Source organism: Selaginella moellendorffii, unplaced genomic scaffold (assembly GCF_000143415.4).
Source record: "Selaginella moellendorffii unplaced genomic scaffold, v1.0 SELMOscaffold_59, whole genome shotgun sequence".
Classification (NCBI taxonomy): Eukaryota; Viridiplantae; Streptophyta; class Lycopodiopsida; order Selaginellales; family Selaginellaceae; genus Selaginella; species Selaginella moellendorffii.
Window position 1 is genome coordinate 1,064,354 of NW_003314320.1, and position 25,288 is coordinate 1,089,641.

General features: G+C 48.5%; 7 protein-coding genes and 1 non-coding gene across 13 annotated transcripts; 4 read left to right on the forward strand and 4 right to left on the reverse strand.

Annotated features, from left to right (window-relative positions):
- The first annotated feature begins 2,586 nt into the window (after positions 1–2,586).
- Positions 2,587–5,669, forward strand: LOC9643865 (U-box domain-containing protein 35). Of its 3 annotated transcripts, none has more exons than XM_002983654.2 (7): positions 2,587–3,032; positions 3,081–3,199; positions 3,246–3,361; positions 3,420–4,044; positions 4,096–4,500; positions 4,555–5,280; positions 5,333–5,669. In XM_002983654.2, the coding sequence occupies exons 1-7, from the start codon at positions 2,843–2,845 to the stop codon at positions 5,516–5,518; spliced, it is 2,367 nt and encodes a 788-aa protein (XP_002983700.2). In that variant the 5' UTR covers positions 2,587–2,842; the 3' UTR covers positions 5,519–5,669. The 3 variants fall into 3 exon arrangements, with proteins under 3 accessions (XP_002983700.2, XP_024544675.1, XP_024544674.1); XM_024688907.1 differs by having other exon boundaries at positions 3,420–3,855; positions 3,901–4,500; XM_024688906.1 differs by having other exon boundaries at positions 3,420–4,500.
- Positions 5,670–7,597: 1,928 nt separating this feature from the next.
- LOC112351285 (F-box protein At5g52880-like) lies at positions 7,598–9,206 on the reverse strand. The gene is made up of 7 exons (XM_024688856.1): positions 9,047–9,206; positions 8,863–8,988; positions 8,626–8,786; positions 8,470–8,557; positions 8,197–8,405; positions 7,982–8,136; positions 7,598–7,921 (listed from the first exon to the last, which is right to left on the reverse strand). The coding sequence occupies exons 1-7, from the start codon at positions 9,094–9,096 to the stop codon at positions 7,799–7,801; spliced, it is 912 nt and encodes a 303-aa protein (XP_024544624.1). The 5' UTR covers positions 9,097–9,206; the 3' UTR covers positions 7,598–7,798.
- LOC9643942 (histone deacetylase 2) lies at positions 9,137–11,015 on the reverse strand. Of its 3 annotated transcripts, XM_002983765.2 has the most exons (13): positions 10,873–11,015; positions 10,763–10,818; positions 10,587–10,704; positions 10,454–10,516; positions 10,331–10,399; positions 10,109–10,275; positions 9,986–10,050; positions 9,858–9,904; positions 9,764–9,808; positions 9,660–9,710; positions 9,510–9,596; positions 9,376–9,463; positions 9,137–9,302 (listed from the first exon to the last, which is right to left on the reverse strand). In XM_002983765.2, exons 1-13 carry the CDS (start codon positions 10,975–10,977, stop codon positions 9,211–9,213), a joined length of 1,053 nt encoding a protein of 350 aa, XP_002983811.1. In that variant the 5' UTR covers positions 10,978–11,015; the 3' UTR covers positions 9,137–9,210. The 3 variants fall into 3 exon arrangements, with proteins under 3 accessions (XP_002983811.1, XP_024544621.1, XP_024544623.1); XM_024688853.1 differs by having other exon boundaries at positions 10,331–10,516; XM_024688855.1 differs by having other exon boundaries at positions 10,331–10,516; positions 10,587–10,811; positions 10,873–10,958.
- A 124-nt stretch (positions 11,016–11,139) lies between these two features.
- LOC112351300 lies at positions 11,140–11,332 on the forward strand. The gene has a single exon (XR_002994073.1). It is a non-coding gene; the product is annotated as a U2 spliceosomal RNA (small nuclear RNA).
- Positions 11,154–12,730, forward strand: LOC9644187 (phosphoglycerate mutase-like protein 1). Of its 2 annotated transcripts, XM_024688796.1 has the most exons (7): positions 11,154–11,756; positions 11,817–11,896; positions 11,948–12,035; positions 12,119–12,193; positions 12,254–12,342; positions 12,419–12,502; positions 12,564–12,730. In XM_024688796.1, exons 1-7 carry the CDS (start codon positions 11,493–11,495, stop codon positions 12,634–12,636), a joined length of 753 nt encoding a protein of 250 aa, XP_024544564.1. In that variant the 5' UTR covers positions 11,154–11,492; the 3' UTR covers positions 12,637–12,730. The 2 variants fall into 2 exon arrangements, with proteins under 2 accessions (XP_024544564.1, XP_024544563.1); XM_024688795.1 differs by having other exon boundaries at positions 11,154–11,896.
- Positions 12,693–15,611, reverse strand: LOC9643943 (pentatricopeptide repeat-containing protein At3g09040, mitochondrial). The gene has a single exon (XM_002983766.2). The coding sequence runs from the start codon at positions 15,609–15,611 to the stop codon at positions 12,693–12,695; it is 2,919 nt and encodes a 972-aa protein (XP_002983812.2).
- A 45-nt stretch (positions 15,612–15,656) lies between these two features.
- On the reverse strand, positions 15,657–18,288 carry LOC9644188 (bifunctional purine biosynthesis protein PurH). Its single transcript, XM_002983767.2, has 11 exons — positions 17,894–18,288; positions 17,766–17,841; positions 17,611–17,707; positions 17,452–17,554; positions 17,262–17,395; positions 17,022–17,202; positions 16,796–16,962; positions 16,530–16,739; positions 16,123–16,476; positions 15,939–16,065; positions 15,657–15,871 (listed from the first exon to the last, which is right to left on the reverse strand). Exons 1-11 carry the CDS (start codon positions 18,123–18,125, stop codon positions 15,720–15,722), a joined length of 1,833 nt encoding a protein of 610 aa, XP_002983813.2. The 5' UTR covers positions 18,126–18,288; the 3' UTR covers positions 15,657–15,719.
- Positions 18,289–18,430: 142 nt separating this feature from the next.
- On the forward strand, positions 18,431–21,586 carry LOC9644189 (pentatricopeptide repeat-containing protein At5g27110). The gene is made up of 2 exons (XM_002983657.2): positions 18,431–18,513; positions 18,567–21,586. The coding sequence occupies exons 1-2, from the start codon at positions 18,479–18,481 to the stop codon at positions 21,520–21,522; spliced, it is 2,991 nt and encodes a 996-aa protein (XP_002983703.2). The 5' UTR covers positions 18,431–18,478; the 3' UTR covers positions 21,523–21,586.
- Positions 21,587–25,288: the final 3,702 nt, after the last annotated feature.

A 25,288-nucleotide genomic window follows, 5' to 3' on the forward strand; every position in this document is an offset into this window, starting at 1 on the left:
GTATTGAGTTTTCCACGCATTTCATAGCAATGCGTGGAAAGTCTTAGGACACAATGCTGCCCCCTGCCATCTCCAGAAACAGTTGCTGCATCGGTTTAAATTCCCTCTCAGGGTATCTTGCTGATCCAGCGCTGCAGCGCATGGAGATCATCTGCCAAATCCTCTCTCATTCTCCCGAATGAGCAGCGGATTGGAATAGACGACGGGAACGGTCGCCATTCCGATGCTACTTTTGCCCACACACTCAAACATTAGTCTCGCACGAAATTCTAGAATATGTGGTCAAGTAGAGCATGCTCGCATCTCCTTTGGCATCGATGACTGAGACCGTTTGTTGGAATATTTTACAACTTGCCGCCGTTCATTAACATCTCTTCAGATCTCTTCACACAGACTGTAGAAGCTTCCTGTCTGGGCAATATAAGCTGCCCCAGCCCAATGGTTCACTTGTTTCCTTTTTCATTCTTGGTTTTGTTGCACTTCGGATGTCTGCTTACCATTTTGTTTGTGTTTTGTGGAGATGGTGCCTTTGATCAACACTACCTCTACCCGTCATTGTAATACAATGAGGTAATATTGAACAAAGTCACCATCTCTGCAGAAGACAAACAAAATAGCGGGCTCAATCCAAAAGGTTCATTCCAGTGTGATATTTCTCGCAGCACAAGATGGGCATCGCGGCCTTTGGTCTTTTTTGGTTCTTTGTTCTGTCAGAAAGAAGTTTTTTTCTTTCTCGTTTGTTTTGCTTTCCAGCTTCTCATTCCACTAGTTTTGGCTTACCATTTTCCTTGGTTGCTCTTTTGTTTTGATCTCTCTTTGCTTGGATAATGTTTTTTCTTCGTTTTCCAGACCTGATGGGCTGAAGAAGAGGCTTACGGCAGACGAACAAGTTAAGCTAAGCTAAGCTTTCCTGGTTTTATGTACTGCGCTCGCTGCTCGTTAATGCAAAGCTTTGAAAATTTTGATCTTAATATGCCGCGTCTATCGTACCTTCCAATGCCACAGCCTTGTCGTGGTATGCTCTAAATTCTTTCCTTTGTTCCTGTTGTGACCATGTCGTGGTTCAGACGCAGCAGCTCACAACCGCAGCAAGTAAGCAAAAGAGCTTCGCGATGAGTTTAATTCCATGGTTTGCTTACAGGGTGGTTCTCTGAATCTGGAGATTTTGTCAGATGAAGTTAAAAAACTTGAGAAGCAGGTTCTGAAAATTTCTTCTCCTCTGCCTAAAGAGTTCTTTTTTTTTTCCTTTGTAGGTGACGGACTTGGAGCGCGAGAGAGAAGCCCAGAGGGAGCTCAAACATGCTTTCAAGTCGCAAGCGCTGAGGCTCGGGGACGCCCTGAGGGAATGCCAGGAGCTTGTCACGCACCAGCGGAGAGCTTCGAGCTTTAAGCCTCTCGATTTGCAGCAAGAGCAGCAGCAAGAGCAGCAGCAGCCGGAGAGAGCTTTCGAGCGGCTCCAGTTGCTGCAGTGCGAAGCCGAGCAAAATGGATGGGCCTGTTCAAGCTCAGAGGTAGAAAGTCTAGAAAACGAAAATAGGGAGACTTGTTTACCAGTTGAGTTTGGTCCTCAGGTGGAGCTCAAAGGTCCGCTTGGGAAAGGGACGAGCTCCGTTACAGTCCGCGGCATCTGGCACGGTCTGGACGTGGCAGTCAAATGCATCCAGCCTCATTCTTTCCAAGATATGGTCAGCAGAAACTGTCTTTAAAATCAGGAGTCTCCTTACGAAATTCTTGTTCTGCGGCAGGAAAGCTTTAGTAGATTTTGTCAAGAAGTTGAGCTCCTCTCCAAAAATCGTCACCCGTACGTCATACGCTTGCTGGCCGCTTGCCTTCGCCCTCCCGAGCACGCGTGGATCGTCACCGAATACTTTCCACTCACTTTGACGGAATGGCTGCATGGTGATAAGAAGCGTCGCAAGCAAAGAAGCCATCCTCTTCCTCCCCTGCGTTCTCGCTTGCGTGTGGCACTGGAAGTCGCTCTTGGAATGCAGGTACGCTCTGTAAAAACAGGATTAGTTACGAGATGGTTGAATCGCTTCTCTTCTTGACAGTACCTTCACGAACTTAAACCTCGGGTTGTCCACCGCGACTTGAAGCCCAGCAACATATTTCTCGATGACGGCCTTCACGCTCGAGTTGCGGACTTTGGTTTTGGGCGTTTTCTGCAGGACGATGAGAAGTCACTCACTGGAGAGACTGGTAAAAGCTTTCCCTTTCAGGTCCCGTCGTTACCGTTTTATCCAGGAACATATATTTATATGGCACCGGAAGTCATTCGTCACGAGCCGTATGATGGAAGCTGCGATGTTTACAGGTGAGCCAAGTTTCTAGAGAATGTATTAGCTGCTTACGTTGTTTTCGTTTGTAGTTTCGGCGTGATTCTATGCGAGCTTGCGACAGGAGAACCACCTTACGTAGAATTATCCTCGGGGCCAATGCAGGTGAGATTTCTCCGGATTCAGTCTCACATTCCACTTCTTCACGCTTCCTGGACAGATAGCTCTTTCTGTGGCCTACGAAGATCTTCGGCCCGCCCTTCCAAGCAACAGTACCGAGAAATTTCTGCCGGCGCTGATCGAAGCTGCTTGGCATAAGAAAGCGGATCAACGGCCCACCTTTGCAGAGATTGTCTGGAGACTACGAAGGCTGTTGATTCCCGTCGGTAGCGGCTGTTGCCCAGGTACTTCGTCTTTAAAATAAGACGTAGAAAGTCAAGACGTGGAATCGTCTTGAAGCATATCCAAATATGCTCGATACACTCTAGAGCGATGTGCTCTAGACTATCATTTTCTCTAGAGTTCCCAATTGCCTGGGGATGCAAAGAAAAGGTTAACGAGCAGCTATGGAAATTGAGGAAATAGAAGGAATGGAAGTGGATTACGGGGTACCTTTACACAAAACGGGTGTTGCGTTGGTCCCTGATGCTCGTTCTGGGGTAGTGCTGAAGTGGACGCTAGAAAATGCAGTAGAGAGGAACGGGGAGCTTCTTCTGTTCCATGTCCGATCTGTTGTCCGAACAATTACAACTCCTGGTAAGTCACTCTTTAGAAACATCACTTGCATCTAACAAATTGTGTAAGTTGGGAGAGTACCTGTATCGCAAGTTTCGAAGGAAAAACTTGCAGCGTATATGGTAAGCAAGGAGGCCAAGACAGCGGACTTCTCTCAGGAGCTGCAAAATGTCTGCAGACGTTATGAGGTCCGATCGGCTTGCTGAAAACTCAAAGGAAACACTTGACTTACAGGTGGAAGCAGAATTCGTTCTCGTAGAGAGCGACGATGTTGGTAAGTCTTTGGTGGAGCAAATTGAGAAGTACCAAGTGACAACATTCGTTCTTGGAGAGTCCCGAACAAACCTTCTGTAAGTAAGCAAGCTTGTTTCCTGCAATGTGACACACAGTTTTAGTTCCTTTCATCAGGAGATTGAGGTCGGGAGTTTCAGACTACGTTCGGAAACATGCTCCAGATTACTGTACTGTACAGTGCATATCGAAATCCTCGAAATTGGCATCATTCAGGAATGCTTCACCACCGCACTCATTCCCTCGTACAAATTCATCTCCTGCTCGTCCGAGTGTGGCGGACAAATTCATTTTCCCCTTATCTCCGTCTCCATCCTCTAGCTGGCTGGAAGCTGACGCTTTGAATCGCGAAATTCTCATGGTATCGACCTCTCCGCTGAAAAGTCACCTATCAATGCGAGGAAGTGACAGTAAGGATGAGATTGCTGAAGGAAGCTACCAACCTCAAACGCCGGAACTAACAGTTGTGCCACCAGCCTTTCGCACTGAAGAAGAATTCGGAGAGTCTTCGCCCAGTAGTATCATCAGCGAGCCCCTGCCTGCGGATCCCAAGGTTAGATTTACAAGAACAGCATTTTGTTCTGACTCTCTCGTGCAGGCTGTAGATCTGGAGCAAATAAACATGCTCAAGCAGCAGTTACAAAATGCCATCGTGGCTGCAAACAAAGCAAAAGAATCTGCCGACGCTGAAACACTACGGAGCCAGGAAGCTCGCGAGAAGGCTGATTGGGCTTTAAAACGGGTAAACTGGAGATGCTATCGTCAAAAGTCTTACGATTTCATGGCATTCCAGGCGGAAATATTGATGCGAGCGGTCGAGGAGGACAATCAGCGAGAGTATAACACAGCAAAGAAACTGGATGAGGAATCGCAGAAACGTGCTGAAGCTCTCACGCTTGTCAACACAATGAAAAAAGCACTGGTAGACGAAATCCGAAGGAGGAAGGAAATGGAAAACAGGATAGAGCTCCAATGTAAAGCAGAAGCTGAGAGAGAGGCCAACAGGCAACAACTGCTCAAGTACACACAATTCACGTTTGAGGAACTCCGAGACATCGCAGACAACTTTTCTGAGAACAACAAAATAGGAGAGGGATCATACGGTCACGTCTACAAAGGCACTCTCCACAGGACCAACGTAGCAGTCAAGGTTCTAAGACATGATAGTTGGCAAGGACCACAAGAGTTCGAACAAGAGGTACGTAAACTCACTCGAATTTCTAAAATCTCTAACGAGCATGGGAAAATAAAGGTGGAAGTGCTGAGCCGACTACACCATCCTCACATCGTTCTACTGCTAGGCGGAAATCCGGAAAAGAAATGCCTTGTCTACGAGTACCTGGAAAATGGGAGCTTGGAAGATCGACTGTTCTGCAAGGACGACTCGCCGCCAATCTCATGCCTCACGAGGTACCAGATTGCGGTGGAAGTCGGCACAGCGCTCCTCTTCCTCCACAAGGCAAAGCCACAGCCGATCGTGCTCCGGGACCTCAAGCCTTCCAACATCCTGCTAGACAAAAACTACAACAGTAAGATCAGCGACGTTGGGTTGGCAAGATTCATGCCAGGCGACGAGACAAGCGTGAGGAGCACATCACCTGTGGGAACTTTCGCGTACATCGATCCGGAGTACCAGCGGGAAGGCAGCTTCAATGCAAAGTCCGACGTGTTTGCTTTCGGGATCATCCTGCTCCAGCTCCTCACCGCGACGAGCCCGGTTGGAATCATCCACAAAGTTTCCACTGCCGTGGATCAGGGACACCTGATGGAGATCCTCGACACTAGCGCTGGAGAGTGGCCGCTGGCAGCCGCGACGCAGCTGGCTTGCATTGGTCTAAACTGCGCCGAGGTCCAGAGGAAGAACAGGCCGGAGCTGGAAAACGTGTTGCAGATGCTCGAGACGATGAATCATCTGTTTCGCAGCGAGGAGCGACCGAAATCCGCGGCTCCAACGCTCTTCCTGTGCCCGATTCTCCAGGTAATCATCCTGGAATTCCTCCATCCTCTTGAAATATTTCTTCGTCTTCCAGGAGGTGATGGAATACCCTGTGATCGCGTCGGACGGATACACGTACGAGTATGACGCGATCATTCGCTGGCTCCAGAAGAGCGATGCGTCGCCGATGACGAATTTGCCGCTGGAGAACAAGAACTTGACACCGAATCGCGTCGTGAGGTCGGCGATCTGCGAGTGGAAAGCGCCAAAACTACCCTAGGATCATCTACCTGGATTCACGCGCATTTCTTGAATTTCTTGCATCCCTCGTGTGATCATATGTGGAAAACACTGGACCTTGTAAACATGCTGATGAACCGCCAAAAGGAGTACCATATCCCACACCCTTATCAACATTCTCAAAAAGAAAACTGCATGGATCGAGCCTAGGATGCCACAGCAAACGTGTGTGGACTATTGTCTGTCAAGACTTGTTACCCACCTCTCTAAGTCTTTTTACCTCTCTTTGATGGATGTCATTATGGCATCCTTAACTACATAATAAATAAGATTGTTTGCTCATGTGAGATGAATATCCAAAATTTGATTATGAAAGAAGATTATATTTTCGAATATCTAACATTTTTTTTCAACCAACCTATGTAAATACTTTTCCAAAAGAACTAAAAGAATGTCAACAGGCTTCTTGAAAATCCTTCCTGCACTGTATCTTCCTGGACAGATCCCCTCTCTCCTCGTTTCCCCTTTCCTTGAAGCAAGCCCTAGGCCCTAAATCCGCGTAATGACACGTGGCAAATTGACACGCGTTGACACGTGGCGACCGACTTTACTTGAATTTACGCGGCATTCCCTACCCTTTATATAGGGCGACGATCGTCCCCTCCGAATTCGATCGATTCGTTTCATTCTTTTGGGTGGTCTCTTCGATTGGAAGCTGAATTTTTCGATCTAGTTTCTGGGCTCTTGCGAATTTGGGCGATTCTTCCTTGTTCTTCAAAATGGCGAAACACCACCATGAGGAAAAGGGGCACGGACACCACCATCAGCAGCCAGTCTATGGCTATCCCCAGCAAGGTAAGCTCTCCCAAAGGATCAATCTCTCTTTGGTCCCTTCTAGTTCTTCTAGATTGAATTAAGTTCTATTCTCCACAGGTTACTATCCACCGCCACAAAACTACAAGCAAAAGAAGCGGTCAGGGGGGTTTCTCAGAGGCTGGTGAGTGCTAGTTTCTATCTTAATAGCTTGTAATTTTTGCTGAGTTTTCTCATGGTGAGTTTTTCCTTAACAGCTTGGCTGCGCTTTGTTGCTGCTGCCTGCTTGATCAATGCTGCTGCTGCTGCGATCCAACCATACTTTGTGGCTGCTAAAGAAAATTCATATTTTTATTCATCGGGGATGTAGATATTTCGTTAGTAGACAGCATGTAACTCTTATCCGAAGATTGACATCTGCTCAATTTAATTTATTTTTTTCAAGTAGAGCTACATGGTTTAGCAACTTATTCTCGCAGAGGGTGTAGAATTTAGTATACCTTGAATTGTCCATGGTAATCTTGGCACCCAGATTTTTATAGAAATCTGGGATCATTTGGATCAAGGGATGGGTGAATTTAGTCAACTGGCCTTGTATAAAACCCGAGAAAATGTCATAGATAAAAGCATCAATCCATTGATTCGTCAATTCTTCTAAGAAATGGCAGTGTTCTTGTCAGCTGTGAATTCTCCTCCTTGTGTTTGTTGTCAGCTAATGCTAATCTTCTCATAAAGTATAGTTCCACCACAGTCGAGGAGAACAGCTTCCTCCCCCTTGCACATCACTGACAGGGCTCCCACTATTAACATCCAAGGATATGGCGACCGCCGCGGCATCAACATCACACATCCTTCATACTTTTCAGTGGTGATGTTCACCTGGTTGGACATGATTGGATTCCAATTCTATGAGTCCTACATCACCTACTGGGTTGCAAGCATTCCAGCAGGCAGCTTTGGTAAGATTGACCACATTTGATTTTGTAAAGAGTTTTTGAGTGGATTGGACTCTGATTGTGATGGATTTGGCTTTGCAGGACCTGGGAAGGGTAACGTTGTCTTGCCTTACATGTCTCCTTTAGCCACCAACAAGTTTTTGCAATTCAGTGAACAGAACAACTCGTACTCTTTTGCGCTTGTTCCACAGGGAAGTAACTTGGTGGGGCAAATCGTGGACAACCGCATAAACCCCGCGCTGGCAAAGACACACTGCACTGGAGAGTTTATTGAGATCATCAACTTCACCACCTCGACACCTCAAAACTAAATTGTTGTTAATTCATTCGATTATTAATAATGTTTCAACTTCAAGAAATCACACACACTAGGGACACCAACATGTTAAGTCCATTAGATCGACAAGTTTCTTGAGAGGTCCGCCCAGTGATTCCACCTCTCCATTCAATCTAAGAGGATTTCCTCGTCGTGATTATATGAAGAAGGGCGCCTTGGTTGCCACCAGTGACAATGGTGAACTTGATTACTAGCTAGACATAACAAAAATCAGCTATCTCAACCACTTTGCATACTCCCACAACTTCGCGTAAGGAAGATACTGGTCTTCGTCTGAATCACAGTCTTTTTTGGTGTTGTAAGCTTGTCTTGATCCCATGAGAACAAAGCTGACAACCTGTGGCGCAGTACAAAGTTTAGGAAAAACCATGTAAAGGAAGACGAGGGCGGATCAAACCTGTTCTAGCAACAGTGGCCTCAGCTTGTGCTCCTGGAAGTTTTTCTTGCTGCACTGGTTGGCAAAAGTTTGCAAGCAAAGCTCCGATGACCAAAACGTTGCCTTGCAAGTCAAGCACTGGGCCCTTGTGAAGAGATACAAAAGCTTTGGCGAACCTGGGAAGCAAAAATATATAATAGTAAGACACAAGAAAAGCACTAAACGAAACAACTCACGGAGAACTGCGATCTCGAAAGCCTTCTTCCAGCAGCCTATTTTTTGGATCGAAACATCCTTGACTCTCAGAGGAGCACTGGAATCATCATCACCCAGCTCAAAACCAGCGAGCTGCAAAACTCTAGTAGGATCAAAACTCGTGTTCTCAAGAACAACCGTGAAAAGCTTCTGCCAGAGGTTTGCGTCTTTGTACTCTGAATTCCAAGACCTTCACAAAACAAGATGAAACCTGTCACATTTGTTGGAGCAGAAATCGAGATTAAAATCAAAACCTGCATACGCAGCCAGCAGTAGCCAGCGATATGGGATCCAGGAAACTGAAAACGTGAACAAGAACATCCATCGGAAGCAGGCAGGATTCTTCACGAGAAAAAAAAATTGAAAACATAGTCAGAAAGACGAAGAAGAACAGTCTTACAAAACCATACCGTCTAGCTCGCTTTGATTCTTGGAGCTCCTTTGCAAGGAAATGGCAGCCTTTCTAAACTCCCCAGCCGCCAAGCCCTTCTTGTGCTTCGGCAAGACGGAGTCAGAAGCTTGCAGCAAAGCACTGGCAGCGGAGAAATCACCAGCCGAGCACCATGGACAACTAGAGAAAAAAACACAAAGAACAAAGGAAAAAAAATGAGAGAAATCACGAAAGCTTTCAAAGAAGAGATTCTTACTCCTGGAGGATGCGAAACGCGGCGAGAAGATCCTGGAAGAGAGCCGCCTGGAGAGACTTGGGGGCAATTCCATAGGCCTGTTTGAGCAGCACGGCGAGCTCCTTGCAAGCTCGGGCATAGTCGCACCTAGACAAGCAAATCGATGGAGTAAATCGAGAATGTAAGCCAGTGCTAGTCTTAGTACCTCCTGTTGAGAGCCTCTCCCAGCCTTAGAGAAGAATATCGCGCCTCCATGGCCTGGCATGGCTTGCTAGAAATGGTCGCCCTACATCACTCTCTCGAATATGCGTTTAGGGGGTCCCGGGTTCGACATCTCTTTCACCCCGCTGGAAAGAGAGAGGCTCTTGTTTAATTCACACCGGCCAAGTCGATGAGCTTTTTCGAGTGTAAATTCGAGATGGATTCAGCGATGACACCAGCACTGCTTCTCATGTATCCTCCTGGAACAAATAAAAAAGGAAAAAGAATCACTGTTCTAGCAGCTGGAATGGAAGAAGATTAAAAAATGTTTACCAGACGTGAGCATGACAATTGGGATGTTTCTCTGGCGAGCAAAGCTGAAAACAATTTCGTCACGCTCCTTCACTCCTTCCGGTGAAACCTGCAAGGACGAGACTGAGAAAACGCTCGAGAAACTTGAAGCAAACCTCCAATCGGCCGAGAGGATCTCCTTCCAATATGTCTGTGCCGGCGTTGTAGACCAAAAGATCTGGAGCAAAGGCTTGGAACGCCCCCTGCAACTTACGAAGTTGCTACAAAGATGCTACAAAGAGAAAAACAAGTATACAAAAGAGAACCTCAAGCTCTTGCTTTAAACGCGTCAAGTAAGAGTCAGTCCGTGTTCCACTCTACGTGTAAGATAACACGCTTTGTTGAGAAACAATAAACAAATACTGCTTACGGAAATTTCAACTCGCCGATCAATCCAGCGTTTTGCTTCATAATCCTGCAAAGCAGTGTACATGAACATGACGAAGAAACTTACAAGTTCGTACCAGTGGATATATATCTCGATTATACATGTCAAAGATAAACACTCGATCTGCAAGGAGTTCGCGACGATTAAGTCAAGTGGCAAACAGGAAAAGGAGCTCTACAAGTGAAAAGTACCAGAAAGAGTTACCATCATCTGCAAAATCCCTTTCATGACCATTGCCTTGGTGAGCATCAAGATCAACAATCATCGCCCTGCAATCGTTTCATGAAAACGAAAGCTCTGGAAATATGATCTCTTAAAAGCACATACCGGCTGATATTGAGATTTGCGAAAGCGAAGTGAATGCAGAGTGTTATGTCTGCATACACACAAAAACCACCGCCTCTATAGCCACAACAATGGTGAAATCCCCCTCCAACATTTATAGCCCATCCCCGTTCATAAGCAACTTTGCCTGCTAGAACAGACCCTCCCACCTTGAAAACAACGCAAAAGAACATAAACAAGGGAAACTACCTGTTTCCAAACTACCTGTTTCCGAAATGGGACTAAAACTTTAGAACGAATGATGCAATAAGGCAGCAAAGCCACAGGGGGAACCTGTTTGATCGAGCTCAAGAAAGAGATATAAACACAAAGATTGAATATTTCTACCTCCAATATGGAGGCAGCAACATAACTCCGCTTTAAGCTCTCCAAGTATTCCGGTGTGTGTACCTAGAAATGGAAAAAAGAAGGAAACCAAGAGAATTAATCTCCGCTTGAAGTTAAATAGTCTAGAACATACCACGAGAAGATCTTCTTTTGTAGCTTCTCCAGGCTCCATAATTCTACGTGACTCCAGCTCGCCTTTCTGGATCAGCAGCTCACACACTCTTCCCCACTTGGAAGAGTCAAATGGATGGCTGGGAGTTGAGAGACGCTCTTTAGATTCAATGCGAGAGAAAGAGCCAATCTATTTACAGTTTCTCCAATCCCAGGAACGCGATATTATACACTGCGGAGTATATGACTGGAACCTAGGCCGGAAGAACAGAAAATTGGAATTGAAATTAGCAACGGCGGGCGCCTACCTTGCCAGGAGATGCATTGGAAACGTAGAGCTTGCTCGCTTTGATCCTCGCCAAGCGCTGGGCGTCGTAAAGAGCACCGCCACTGCTGCTAGCTTGCTTCGCCATGCCACAAACCCTACATTTTCAGTCAAACAAGATGACACGTGTTTATCCGATAGCCCTAATTGTTTAGGTGACACGTCAGCCCGCGCCCTATCCCACATGCCGTGGCACAGGATTGGGGCCTGCCCATAGTATATAACGAGAGGGCTGGGCCACGATAATTTCATACCTTTCTCGGCCTTTTGGCTAAGATCAAGTGTAGTATCTGTTCTTATCAGTTTAATAGCTGATATGGGGCCACGTGCCCCAACGCTATTAATCTAATTTTTTGTGGGAGGGGAGCCACCGGTAGCTTGCTGCCCGGCTCTCCACGTGTCGCTTTGGCCTTACACTACCGCCTTAGCCTGGCACAACCCAACCCCCTAAATTTTAAAACTAAGAAGTATTATAGTTATGGAAGACCAGAATAAATGATTTTAAGACGGATACTAACTAAACTCCTTTAAATGTTTGAATGGTCCTGGGTCCAAAATAAAAAACATTAAAGCCTGGGGTTTTAGGGTTTGTAGTAAGGAAAGATGGAGGAAGCGAAGATCATCCACCTGGTAAGACACGCAGAAGCCTTTCACAATGTCGATGGCGATGTGAGCCTCCATCGCCTCTTCTTCCGGGGCGAATGGCGCCATCTCTCTCCGCGCCTCCTCATTCGCGTGTTGCGGCCATTCTGGCGCCACTTCCAAGCGTGGCTGCTCTCCTTCATTGGCAAGGCCTCTCTCAAGCAAGCCCGCGCTCGCGACCAGAACTTCTTTGATCCCAAGCTCACTCCCAATGGCTGGGAACAGGTAAGAGCTCTCATTCTCTATCACTCGCGTTTTCTTCTCATATCGCAATGCTCGAATCAGATTGGAAGGCTCCGCAAGATCGTGGGAGAGAGTGGGATTGATCGTCGCGTTCAGCTGGTTGTGGTTTCTCCGTTGACTCGGTGAGAGTTTTTTTCTATTTCTTCTTCTTGTTCATCGTTCAGTTTTTGTAGAACTTTGCAAACGGCAGTCGGTGTGTTTGGAAGCGGAGAGATCGGCAGTCCGCCTTTTGTTGCACAGGAACTGTGTAGAGAACGGATGGTATGTTTTTCTTCTCGTCCTTTTTTCTTCTTGATCTCGTCTCGTTTACGTGTTCTTTTTCTTTTTTGGTGCAATCCACTTAGAGCGTTCGATCGTCTGACAAGAGACGGGCCATTAGCAACTATGCGCCAATGTTTACAACAGTCGATTTTTCGCAGGTGTGTTTGTGTTTTCATGAGATGCAAGGTGTGCAACATTCATTGTGTTTGTTCTCTTAGATCGAAGACGATGACGATAAAATGTGGAATCCAGACACTCCCGAGACAATGAAAGAGCTGCAAGAACGAATCACTCTTTTTCTGCAATGGTAAAGTAAAAAAAACAGAAGCTTTCCAGTTTTTTGTTTCCACAAGTATTGAATGGTGGCTTTCTTAACGAACCAGGCTTTGGGATCGCAAAGAGACGGAGATCGCTGTGGTTTCGCACAGCAGCTTCTTGCGCAACATGCTTAAGCGCGCAAATCTATTGTAAGCCTTACAAACTTTCCATCTTCCATCTTTTTTCTGAACTGGGAATGGATTTTTACAGGCTCCCGAACTGTCAACTCACGACAGTCCGACTGACAAGATCAGGATGCGATTTCAGATTTTCCGACGCTTGAATCTGTGTCAGCCACCGCAAACGTTTTGATACAAGGTATTTTTCAATTCCAGGAGATTACGCTTTCTTGTCAGCCTCGCCCAAGAGCGTGACAACTTGTTGAGCAACAGCGTTGAGAGGATCGAGCTCGAGGATTCTCTCAGCTGCCAGTCTCTCTCGATTCACATCACCATGCCTGCGACACCATCCCAGCAAGCTCAGCCACATCGCACCTCGAAACTCCATCGCCATCTTGGAAATGATCCTCTCCGCTTCTCCCAGCTTTCCTTGTCGTCCCAAGATCTCCACCACGCCTCGAAGGTGCTCCACGCCAGGAACCAAGCCATGATCGCATAGCATCGATTCAATCCAGCGATAAACTTCGGTCGCTTCCACGGAACAGTTTATAATGCTCGCAAAGGTGGTGGCGTTTGGCTTGCTACCATCCTGTTGCAGCTCCCACAGAAATACCACAGCCTCTTCTCCACGGCCGTGCTGAGCGAACGCCGAGACGAGAGAATTCCAAGAAACCAAGCTCTTCACTGGAACTGCACGCAGGATCTGGCGAGCGGTTGCTAAGTTTCCGAGCTTTCCGTACATGTCCCCCAGGGAGGTCTTGACGAACGCGTCCTCGAAGAGTCCACACTCTCTGCAAGCGCTGTGGACGAGATGGCCGACCCGAGAAGTGGACTCCATGCGGCAGGCCGCAAGCACGGTGATGAAGCTCACTTTGTTTGGAGTGATCCCTTCGAGCAGCATCCGGCGAAACATTGTCACCGCCGTGGCGTGCTGGCCGTGCTGGATGCAAGCTCCGATGAAGTTGTTCCACGAGACGACGAGAACTTTGCGATGATCTTCGAGCCGATGTTCTTGCTCGATGGACGTGAGCATCTTGTACGCGGTCACCAGGTTTCCACACCGTGCGTACATTGCTACCAGCGAGCTCGCCACCGCCGAGTCCGATTCCAGACCACTCTCCAGAACTTGCGAGTGGATCTTCTTGCCTTGGTCCGAGTTGAGAGCTCCGGCACAGGCACCGAGCATCGCAGCAAACGCAACTCCATCCGGCCTCACGCCCTCCACTCTCATCACCGGGAGGAACTTAAGAGCTTCTTCGTGCAAGCCTTTGTCCACCAAGCCTGTGATCATCGACGTCCATGCCACAACGTTGTTATGCTTGTGGAGGATCACTCTCTCCAAAGCTTGCTCCACGAATCCACTCCTGGCGAGCATGCTCACGAGTGCGTTTGAGACCTGAGCGTCCGATCCCCAGCCCGACTCCATAACCAAGCTTTCCACCATCGCTCTACACGGCTCGTCCTCACACGCAGCCAAGACTCTAGACAAAGTTACCGAGTTTGGCGACGCCGCGGCCTCCAGCAGCATCATCCGGAAGCTCTGCATGGCCTCGTCAAAGCAGCCATTGTCTACGTACGATCTGATCAACTCGTTCCACAGCACTACGTCGAACGAACTGTTCGTCCTGGTGATCGTGTCGTCGAAGATCTCTCGAGCTCGAGCTGGACATCCACACTTTGCGAACATATTTAGCATGGCGATGCCGAGAAGAGAGTCGTGCTGCAGCTGCAACTTCAACTCCGTGTTGGTCCACTCCAGGATTTTCGTCCCCAGTGACAAGCACCGGCAAGCGTCCAGGAGTGAGGTCAGTGTAAACTTATCCGCCGCAAATCCTTGGAGCTGCATCTTTCGGAAGAGCAGCACGGCGCTATCGGCACAGTCGTTCTGGACGCAGGCTGAGATGATAGAGTTCCACGACAGAAGGTTTGGACGATCCAGCCGCAGGAAAACCTCGCTGGCTTTCTCCACTTCCCTGCTCCTCGAGTAGAAAGTTATCAAAGCATTGGACACGGCAACATCGGCGTCGAATCCACCCTCCTCGACGCAGCCACGGACGAGACTCGAGAACTTCTCCCCGCAATCGCAGCTAAGAACACCACCCGCGAAGGAATTCCCATTGGGAGAAACTCCTTCCAGCAGCATCCGACAGAAAAACGCGATAGCTTCTTCACTGCAGCCGTTCTGAGCGTACGAAGCAACCACCGCATTCCAGGAGCTCAAGTCTCTCACCGCCATTGTTTCAAACACTTCCATCGCGCGCTCCACCTCGCCAAGCTTCCCGTAAGTTTTCACCAGCGCGTTTCCAATCGAGACATCGCTAGAAACCAGCCCGCTCTCACAAACTTGCCGATGGATCTCGTCAGCCTCTCGCAAGGAGCAGCACGCATGGAGCGCGGTGAGAAAACTGGGAATGTTGTGCCGCAAGCCATCAAGCAGCATTCCCCGGAACAAATGCAAAGCCTCGAAAAAATGCCCGTTCTCGGCATTTGCTGCAGCCATGCTAGTCCAGCTCGCAGTGCTCTTGTAGCTGATCCCAGAAAAAACCATCTTGGCCTGTGGCAAATCTCCGCACTTCCCATAGAAGTTGACAAGAACATTACCCACGACGAGATCGGTGTGGAAGCCCAGCTCGGTGGCGAGCGAGTGAACTCGGTTGCCCGAGCTCCAGTCGGCACAAGCTCCGAGCACCGAGATGAAAGTCACAACGCTGGGGACCGTCCCCTCGTGCAGCATCCGGCTGAAAGCGTGGAGCGTGGCCTGGAACTCGCCATGATCTGCCAGAGTTGCGAGCATGGCGTTCCAAGTGATGACGTTCTTGAGCTTGAGGCTCTCGAAGGCTGCGCGAGCTTCGTCCAAGCTGCCGCATTTGCGATACGCACCGACGATGAGATTGCCGATGAAGACGTTGGTTTCCAGGAGTCCTGGGCTGCCGCGGAGGATCTCCTGGTGCAAGAGCCTAGCTTGGGGGAGATCTCGGCACGACTGGAGACGGTCGCCATACTCTGCTGCTACTGCTGCTGCATCGAGCTCGTGATGATCGAGCGGAGGTCTTGCTGCAAGATCGCAGTGAAGGAAGCGCTTCCAGCAGTGGCTTCTTGTGCTGGTGATGCGAGCAGCGCGAGCAGCGAGATCAAGCATATCTTTTGAGTTCCCACATATTTGGAAGAACAGGCTTAGTCAACCTTTTGGTCAAAACAATACTCTAGTTAGATTTTTTGTAGATCTTTGCAAAGATTTGGGTGTTGTTTAATGTCGGAAGTGACGAACATCTGTAAAAACCATTGCGACGCCATACTTGTTGCAGCAGTCGATCGCATCTTGGTCCCTTATGCTTCCACCCGGCTGGACTATGACGCTCACTCCAGCCTTGCACGCTTCTTCCACGGCGTCGTTCCAAGCTGCGGGAGACGAAAAAATCCACCGCTCAGTCGAAACTAGAGAGCTTTGAGATTCATCACCACTCACCAAAAGGAAAGAATGCGTCGCTAGCAAGAGCAGCGCCTTTGACAGCGCTTCCAGCCTTTTCAATCGCGATCTCCAGGCTCTTGATACGATTTGGCTGCCCGCTGCCCATTCCAAGCATGGAGTTATCCTGGAACTCATTCGACGTCAGGAACGCGAAGAAACAACGATTCAGAAAAACACAGACCTTTGCGACCACGATCGCGTTGCTCTTGACATGCTTGACGCACACCCATGCGAACTTTGCGTCGGTCATTTCCGCCTCTGTTGGGACTTTCGTTGTGCCGACTCTGAAAGTGATGTCGTCCGGTGTAAGATCGTCGGCATCTTGAACCAGCCAGCCTCCGCCGACTTGTCTCGCGCTTCGACGGCCTTTCTTGATTGGCTGAGCTTCGAGTATTCGCAGTGCTTTCGACTTGCCTTTCAAGACCTGGAGTCCCTTCTCGGTGTACTTCGGTGCCACCACAATCTCGTAGAACATTTTGGTTTGGTTTTCCTGATACCGCTTTGCTATGTACTCTCGTATCTCCCGTGCCAGTGCCTGCGAAATAGAAAAGCCCGTGTAGACGTTAAAAAGTTGATATTAAAGCAAACCTCGTCAACTTCGCAATTGAAGGCTACTATACCGCCGAATGCACTGACGGAGTCTGCTTCAACAGCGAGGCGATAGGCCTCCAAAATGTCGGGCCGCGACGCCACCCCACATGGATTTGTATGCTTGACTACAACGCATGTCGGTTCTTTGAATTCGCAGACGCAATTCCAGGCGGCATCAGCATCAAGATAGTTGTTGTAAGACATTTCCTGCAAAAGGAGCACGCTAAAACTGTCAATAAGAGGTGAATAAGTAGATTCACTACCTTTCCGTGGTGTTGCACAGCAGTCGCAATTCCTCCAGCATCAACTTCTGAGATGGATTTATCGACATAAAACGCGGCCTTTTGGTGTGGGTTCTCTCCGTATCTTAAAGACGATTTTAGTGCCAGTGGTATCGTAAGCTCTGATGGAAACTGAGTACCAGAACCATCTGCCAAACGCCAACTTCATGTCATGTGGATCAAAGTGAGAAAACAGCTAAAAACTTACCACCATTGTTTTCCTTCCAAAACCACTCCGACACGGCCGAGTCGTAAGAGGAGACGTGCTGAAACGCTTTCCAGGCGAATTTCCGTCTGATCATTTCGTCATTCTCCAGTTTACCTTGCAGACTGTCTAAAACCGTAGGGTAATCTGCAGGATCGACGACTACAAGTACGTGCTTGTGGTTCTGCCATGAAAAGAAAATTCAAAATTCAGTAACCGCAAAGAACAAATGAAACATGAAACCTTGGCTGCAGCTCTGATCATTGCAGGACCACCAATATCTATATTCTCAACACCTTTCTCGAACGATGCTCCTCCGGGAGCAGTGACAGTGTCATAGAACGGGTAGAGATTGACCACCACAACGTCTATGGTTCCTGCCTTCACAGTACAGACAAGGAGCAACTAAAGATTAGCGCAACTATGAGCACACCTATCCCGTGCGTGTCGAGAGCGTCCATATGCGAGTCTAAATCACGCCTTGCAAGAATGCCTCCGTGAACCGCAGGATGCAACGTCTTTACTCGACCATCCAGCTGCAAAAACAAACATTTCACAATCAAAGTTCCTCCAGAGAGAAAAAGAACACAACCATTTCAGGGAAGTTCGTCAGTTCTTCCACTCTTGTAACTTCGAAGCCCGCAGTTTCCAGCGCCTTGGCGGTACCACCAGTGGAAATCAGCGTATATCTAGTCGACAACTTTCAGCATACAACTTTCTTTTTGTGAAGAGAGCATAGAAACTTACCCGAGTTCTCTAAGACCAGTAGCAAGAACATCAAGGTTGCGCTTGTCGGACAGCGAAAGAAGAGCCTTCTTAGAGCCTGCCGATAAGAAGAAAATGAGAAAACACATTAGAAAAAGTTCGAATCATACCTGGAGCTGGTGTCGATCTTGGCGTGGATACGACAGTCTTCACGGCAGAAGACTCCGATGCCGCCATTCTCACCACTCTGGAGCTCTCCAATCGCGAGAAGCCGGCGGTGGAAGGAGAGAAATGCGAGTAATGCGAGGCACAAAGAGGCAGCGGATGAGCAGCAGCACCGATCCTGGAGCGATGCGACGACGGAAAGGTGTGGAGCGCAGCGCAGAGGCGCACCACTGCCATCAAAACCCCGGATAAACCCTAATCCTCTCAAGCCAGAGCGTGGATGGATGAAACAGAAGTGGGAGAGGGATCTTCTTCCCTGTAGACACGATCGCGATGGATCGATCGCCCCAAAGAAGCACGCCTTCCTCCTGCCAAAATATTTCTCCTCTCCTATGCGATAGGGTTCTTGGCATTTTGATATCTCGCGTGGAATGGAATGTTGGGGCGCCTTCGCCGGAGGGGCAAATCCGACCGCCTTCTCGCGCGAGGCATCGCGTCCTCTCCTGCTACTGCGCCGAGAGGCAAGAATCTCCTGTCGCGAGAGGATTTCCAGGGTCTGGAGCGAGTGACGAGCCTCCTGGAATCCGGCAATGCGGGTGAAGCGAGGCGCGTCTTCGATCACGAGGTGAGCCACTTGGACGTACGAGTCTGGAATGGTGTAATCGCCGCCTTCTCCAGGCATCACCATCGGTGCGAGGAAGAAGAAGATCGAGATCTTCCCTCGGTAGCGCTACTCCATTGCATGCTCCACGAGGGAATCCGGCCCAACGCCACGACGCTGGTGACCATCCTCAAGGAATGCAGTACCGACGGCAGCAAGAAGAGGGGGCTGTGGATTGCCAGCGCAGGGAAGCTGATCGAATCTTTAGTTCGCGACGGTGGCTTTGACATTGAAGATCGCATTGGCACCAGTTTGGTAAATATGTATCGCATCTGCGGCAGGCTGGAAGACGCTCGCAGGATCTTCCGCGAGTTCCACTCTCCGAGCAACGTTGTGACATGGACTGGGATCATCACAGCAAATGCCGAGAGCGGGCATTTCTCCGAGGCCATCGATCTCTTCCACCGGACGCAGCTCGAAGGTGTGTTGCTCGACAAGACGAGCTTTCTTGCTGTTGTGAATGCGTGTGCTGATTGTGGGAACTTGGTGGCTGGCAGGTTGGCTCAGAGGCTCGTCAGAGAGGCCGGGCTTGAGGCCGACGTTGTTCTTGGCAACACGCTCGTCAACATGTATGGGCTGTGCCACAGCGTGGACGAGGCTTGCAGCGTCTTCGACTCGATCCAGGAGAGGACCTCCGTGAGTTGGAACGTTATGCTCTCGGCTCACGCGAGGCAGGGGAACTTCCAAATGTCGCTCATCGTCTTCCGGCTGATGCAACTCGATGGATTCAAGCCCGAGGCCATCACTTTCCTGGCCGTGCTTGAGTCGTGTGCCGCGGTGGGATCGCTTGAGACGGGGAAGCTCGTCCATTCCAACATCCAGGAACAGATTGGGGAGCTGGATCCGCAAGTTGGCGATGCGGTCGTCAACATGTATGGGAAGTGTGGAGCGGTGGAAGAAGCTGCCAGAGTTTTCGACGAGCAGGGACACAGGAGGAGTGTGGTGTCGTGGAACTCGATGATCGCCGCGTTCTTCCTCAATGTGTTGCTCGAGGAAGCATTCCGGTGTTTTCGGACGATGCAACTCCAAGGTTTCCATCCCAACTTTGCGACGTTTGTCAACCTTCTTCACGGGTGTACCGATCTAGAAGCTCTTGCGGAGGGTGATGCTGTCTACGGGATGGTCGCCGAGACGGAGTTCCATTCCGAGCCTGGGATAGAGATCGCGCTCGTCAACATGTACTCGAGCTGCGGGGAACTTGATGCTGCTTATCAGATCTTGCAAGGCCGAGACGACGTGTCTCTACCATGGAGCAGTTTTCTTCGTGCAACTGCGAGATATGGCTATTCGAATGAGACTCTTGCAGTTCTTCGACGGATTCAGCTCAACGGGATCTTTCCGAACACCACTGCTCTCGTCTCTGGTCTCAGTGCCTGCGTTGCTCCAGGGTTCCTAAGAAGCGGTACCGGGATTCATGAGCTGGTTCTTGAGGCTGGAATACAGCATCACTTGGTCGTCGCCACAGCACTCTTCGTCATGTATGGGAAGTGCAAGAGCTTGGACCATGCTCGGCTCTTGTTCGACGGAATGGTACAGCGAGACTCAGTTGCCTGGAACGCGATCATGTCACTCTACTCCAGCTATGGCCGCCACGAAGGAGTCATCGAGCTTTTTAGGAGCATGCTGCAAGAGGGTGTGAGATTCAACAGGGCCAGCTTCTGCATCGTTCTCTCGTCTCTGGTCTACCCGGCAATGCTACTGATCGGGGAGAGTGTCCACTCCATGGCCAGCCAGAAAAACTACGACGAGGACGACGTTGTAGCTGGTGCATTGGTGACCATGTATGCCAGGCTTGGCAAGCTTGAGAAAGCTAGGGAAATCTTCGACCGGGTGAGCGCGAAAGAGCCGAGCACAGCTCTCTGGACAGCCATGATCTCGGCCTGCGTCGAGCACAGAGAGTTTGCCGACGCGCAGCTACTATTTCGACGCATGCAGCTGGAAGGTGTGCTCCCGGACAGCTTCACCCTGGCTTGCGCTGCCGCCGTAGTAAACTCGCTCGAGATGACGCTGCTTAACGTTGCTGCTCGTCAGAGAAGCCTGGACAACAACGTCAGGCTTTGCAACGCTCTTGTCGAAGCCTACGGGAGCAAGGGAGAGCTCGACAAAGCGCTCGATATGTTCGAGAGCACGGAAGAGAAGACTCAAACAAGCTGGAGCCTGGTGATTACGGCGGCCACGGAAAATGCAAGACACCACCAGGGACTAGCTCTCTATCACCAGATGCTGCTCGAAGGTTACCGACCGGACAAAGTCTCGCTGCTGGCAGCTCTGGGAGTTTGCTCCAGCCTCGCCTCTCTCAAGTCGGGACGCAGGATCCACGAACAGGTCGTGGAAGCCGGGCTCGAGCCGGACGAAGTCGTGGCCAGCGCCCTGGTGGACATGTATGGGAAGTGTGGAAGCTTGGAGGCTTCACGAGCAGTGTTCCAGAGGTCCGAGAAGCAGGATCCCGTGCTTTGGAACTCACTGCTAGCGGTGGAAGCTAGATGTGGAGGGGACGCATTGAGACTCTTCCACTGGATGCAGCAAGATGGTTTGAGGTCCGACGGTGCTTCGTTCGTCAGCCTTCTCGCGGCGTGCAGCCATGCTGGGGTGGAAGACAAGGCCTGGGACTACTTCGCAGCGATGAAGTGGGATTTTGGTGTGGTGCCTGCTTCGGAGCACTTTGGTTGCATGGTCGATCTGCTGGCGAGAACCGGGAAGCTTGAAGCTGCGGAGGAGCTGATCTTCAAGTCGAGGCTGAGGCTGGATTCGAGGCTGTGGATCACGCTGCTGGCGGCTTGTAACGCGAACGGGGACGTGAGCAGGGGGGAGCGAGCAGGGATGAACGCTCTGGTTTTGGATCCACAAAACTCTGGGCTCTATGTGACGCTTGGGAACATGTTTGCGGCGGCAGGGAGGGAGCAAGATGCTCGAAACATGAGAGCGGCCTTGGATGAGTTGCGAGCTTTGTCCAGCAAAGACAAAGAAACTTAGAAGCTTGTACCATTGTTTTTACAATCAAAGACAGAGGTCTCTGACTTGATCTTTCGTTAATTCCCACACTCTTTCCAAATGACCATTGTGTCCCAAAATCTATAACTTCCAGCGATGCGGAGGAATTCCGTCACGGCTTCCACTGCCAGGATCGATGATGATTTTAATGCCACTACTCCTGTAAAATAAATAGTCGAGTCTATTCGTACAAAGCCAAAAGTACCATTTTATTTTCTAAGTCAAGGGTTAGGTTATAATCTTTCTCGCTTGGATTTTTCTATTGTCGAAGCTCTCGTCAGGTAAGCTATGGTCTCTCGCGCTCACGCCGCCCCAACGCTTGCCCGCCAAGCTCCAGCGCCCTGGCATGGCGGCCATCACCGAGCTTCACACCCGCGAGCTCCAGCTCCAGCTCCAGCACATCCACCACACCACCATGGACACCATCCTCGAGGAGGCCACGAGCCAGCGCCAGCTTTAGCTCCAGTTCTTCAAGGTGACGCTCCAGTTCGAGCCCCAGCGCCAGCTGCTTTCGTTCACCCTGCTCGCGGCCACCCTGCTCATCTAGCTCCAGCGCCTGATGCTCGCCACCACGATCCAGCTCCAGCAGCAGCAGTGTACCATCATCATCACGGTGATGGAGCTCCTCTGGTTGTTCACCACCATCACCATGGTCACCACCATGGTCACCACCATGGAGGACGCCACAACCACCACCACCACCACCACCACCACCACCACCATCGTCACGAGGGTCACGACGCAGCAGTGGGCACACCAACACCCGCAGCAGTAGTTACAGTGGTTCGGAGGACGCCGTGGTCGCTGCTCCAGCTTCTTCTCTGGGTTTTGGTTGCGATCTTGGTGCTGCTCGCATGCTTTTTGCTCGTGCGATGGATGTTCTCTCGAAGGAAACAGCGCAGTAATGCTATCTTTCAGGATCCCGGGTGGCAGATCGAAGTTGTGGTGGACGATTCTCTGACTGAGAAGAAACAGCTGGAAGCTCACACTCGTGGTTCGCACAGCAATGGCACTCTGGGATTCTCCTCAAAGTGTCCTGCCAACACTGGCAGTGACGCGTAAGTCAGCATAGTGCATGCGTTGGCACATGGAAGATTGTGTACAAACAATCTTCAAGGAGATGAAGTTGCAGAGCAAGAAGACAGCAGGGTCTTGCTCACGGACGGTGAAGATCACATACAAGGGTCCACTGGTGGAAGTCACCAGACTTGGAAGTTATTGCACAGCTGGCTCGGAACATGGACTGGAAAATAGAGCAAGAACCTACCAAGTTTCGATTTGACTGAGCTATCCTCTAGAGGTGACGGGGGAGCAAACGTTAGTGCACCTCCAAAGGCCAGAGAAGTTGCTTGAGACGAAAGGTTTGAGAAAAGGTAACGTACTACTTTTGCTCTCTGTTCTTGCAGGTGCTCAAATCTCAACTTCAATGAGAAGAAGCAGAGCAGGGCATAGCGGCCAGATAAGTTTCTCCAGAGTCAAGAGCATCATAAGCCGGGAATCAAGCAAGTGCAAAATTGTGGCAGTATGGTCGAAGTCTACACTGCGGCTTGCAACACAGGTTGTTCGACAGGATGGGACGAAGAACAGGATAGGTTGGTCTACCTTGCAAATTGTGAATACGAGGCCGATGCATTCATCACGTGGAAGTGTTCTGGAGGACGAAGAAACACGACGTTGGTTGCCTGGAACACGAACGTGCACGTCTTCTATCAGATGCAACGAGAAGCTGGCCTGCCTCCAAACGCTGAGACTTTGCATGGAGCAGCAAAACGTCGTTTCCTGGGATTTGCCGAGAACAACCTTTGCTCTTGAGTGCTACGAGCAAGCCGCAGCCAAACGCTCAGACTTTCATGGTGGCGCTCAAGGCACGCGGCGATTTAGCAGAGAAGAGGCTCCACTCGCAGATCTGGGAGAGAAATCTGGAGGGAATCCACTCCTCAGCGTGCTCGCTCCACGAGAGAAAAGCTTTTCTTGGGAGGTCGGTAAACTTTGCAAGGAAAGAGTGGCATGCAAGGTTGATGGAGCTGTCAATCAAAGATGGTACCTGAAAAGACGCGAAAGGATCTTAGCTGGCAGAGACAAAAAAAATATGAGAGACAATACTTATCTCTTAATTAATTTGCTGTCATTGAGTAATTTAATTGATTAATAGTTATAAACATAGTTTAGACTAATATTATAGTAGAATAAACAAAAATATACTAGAAAGTGTTTATAGGGAAGTTTATAAATTATAATTAAAAAGATTAATCTAAATGAAAAACAGCTATTAGATATTAAAATATCCTAGAATCTCCAAGCATAGTTTAAGTATATTCAATAGTTTGCTGAAGCAAACCAATTATGGATCTATAGTGTTTGGTCACTTTAAACCTATAGAAGCTTATTCACAAACCTATTTACATTATTATATAGAACTTTTTCCCCAAAACTTCTGCCATATTAAAACTTGGGACTTAAGTTTCTTTGAGATTTTGTTGTTGATTAGATGTTATATTTTTCTTTCAACCATGCTCTGTAAAAATATACAAACTTTATAATTGTAATTCAAGTTCTTTAAATCTTTTTTAATTTCATATTAGTAGATGAGAAACAACAAACATATAAACATTGGTCAAAGGAAGCAAAGACAACATACTCAAAGGCATTATAGTTAAAAGTAAAAAATAACCATCAAGCAGGACCATCATTACGAATATATAATTTTCAGGTATGGAAGTGATATTATAAATGGGAAGCTTTACAACATCATAATCAACTAATTCCCAAGTTGCAATTACACATAATTCTTTAAACATTAAAATTCTGAAATGTTTCATCTTTTGCATAGGATGGATCCAAATGTTAAAGTTTGGATTCATCATAACATCTAAACATGAGGTGATAAAAATAGATATTGGTACTGTATTTGAAACTAAAATAAACTTTATCTATAAATTACACTGAAAACAATATAGGGCATTTCTTATAATTACACTCAAAGAGAGAGTTAATTCTTCAATAGAAGAAAAACGTGCAACCATCACGAAACTTAAATGTATCAATGACCTTGTCTAGATCAGTGGAAAGAAGGCACAAAGAAACTTGTCAAGCATCAGCAAGACAAAAGCACATAAGTTACTTTGGACAACTCTCTATGACGAAATCAAAAAAGATTAAAGAACTTGAATCATTGTTACAAAGTTGTACATTTGTACAGGACAGAATGTAACATTTAATCTACTTGGAGAAGCTTGAGTCCCAAGTTTTCAAGTTAAGTTTAAGTGACCAAACACCATAGATATATAATTTCCATCCGTGAAATATGATCCAGAGCATGATTGTCTCTGATATTTTTATCTTTTGACCATGGTGTGCCCCCTAAGATCCTTTCGCCTGTTTTCACATACCATCTTTGTTCCGGTTTCGTTTATGGCTCTGTCAATCTTGCATTACACTCTTTCTCCATTTTCCTCACAAAGTTTACCAACAAGCTCCCGAGATGAGTAACACCTCCTAATACCCTCTCCACAATAAGATTGTATGTCCATTCCCGTCCCTGAAAGAAAAAGATACTTACCATGTGTAAGGAGATAAGCTCCAGAGCCTTCACAGCTTTTCATGAAACTGCCAAGCTTCAGTTTCGCCTTCACAAGGAGGTACTTGGTTTACGTGATGCTTTGGTCGAGTTAGTTAGAAGTCCCTAACTTCAAGCTGTTTTAGCTATAAGATGAAACAAAAAAACTATGAACTAAAAACTATAGTACCT

Bases quoted from the DNA above. Each gene is read 5' to 3' on its own strand.
- LOC9643865 (XM_024688906.1), top strand. From the start codon at position 2,843: ATGGAAATTGAGGAAATAGAAGGAATGGAAGTGGATTACGGGGTACCT. The intron at 3,362-3,419 runs GTAAGTAAGCAA...TCCTTTCATCAG, and splicing joins GAGTCCCGAACAAACCTTCT to GAGATTGAGGTCGGGAGTTT. The intron at 5,281-5,332 runs GTAATCATCCTG...TTCGTCTTCCAG, and splicing joins TCCTGTGCCCGATTCTCCAG to GAGGTGATGGAATACCCTGT.
- LOC112351285 (XM_024688856.1), bottom strand. From the start codon at position 9,096: ATGGAGGCGCGATATTCTTCTCTAAGGCTGGGAGAGGCTCTCAACAGG. The intron at 8,787-8,862 runs GTAAGAATCTCT...TTTTTTCTCTAG, and splicing joins GCGTTTCGCATCCTCCAGGA to TTGTCCATGGTGCTCGGCTG. The intron at 7,922-7,981 runs GTTTGATCCGCC...ACTGCGCCACAG, and splicing joins GGCCACTGTTGCTAGAACAG to GTTGTCAGCTTTGTTCTCAT.
- LOC9643942 (XM_024688853.1), bottom strand. From the start codon at position 10,977: ATGGCGAAGCAAGCTAGCAGCAGTGGCGGTGCTCTTTACGACGCCCAG. The intron at 10,705-10,762 runs GTAAATAGATTG...CTCAACTCCCAG, and splicing joins TTCCTGGGATTGGAGAAACT to CCATCCATTTGACTCTTCCA. The intron at 10,517-10,586 runs GTATGTTCTAGA...TTCCATTTCTAG, and splicing joins CAAAAGAAGATCTTCTCGTG to GTACACACACCGGAATACTT.
- LOC9644187 (XM_024688795.1), top strand. From the start codon at position 11,493: ATGGAGGAAGCGAAGATCATCCACCTGGTAAGACACGCAGAAGCCTTT. The intron at 12,194-12,253 runs GTGTGTTTGTGT...TTGTTCTCTTAG, and splicing joins CAACAGTCGATTTTTCGCAG to ATCGAAGACGATGACGATAA. The intron at 12,343-12,418 runs GTAAAGTAAAAA...TTAACGAACCAG, and splicing joins ATCACTCTTTTTCTGCAATG to GCTTTGGGATCGCAAAGAGA.
- LOC9643943 (XM_002983766.2), bottom strand. From the start codon at position 15,611: ATGCTTGATCTCGCTGCTCGCGCTGCTCGCATCACCAGCACAAGAAGC.
- LOC9644188 (XM_002983767.2), bottom strand. From the start codon at position 18,125: ATGGCAGTGGTGCGCCTCTGCGCTGCGCTCCACACCTTTCCGTCGTCG. The intron at 17,396-17,451 runs GTGTGCTCATAG...CTGTGAAGGCAG, and splicing joins TCTCGACACGCACGGGATAG to GAACCATAGACGTTGTGGTG. The intron at 16,066-16,122 runs GTCTGTGTTTTT...AATGAGTTCCAG, and splicing joins ACGCGATCGTGGTCGCAAAG to GATAACTCCATGCTTGGAAT.
- LOC9644189 (XM_002983657.2), top strand. From the start codon at position 18,479: ATGCGGGTGAAGCGAGGCGCGTCTTCGATCACGAG. The intron at 18,514-18,566 runs GTGAGCCACTTG...CGCCTTCTCCAG, and splicing joins GGCGCGTCTTCGATCACGAG to GCATCACCATCGGTGCGAGG.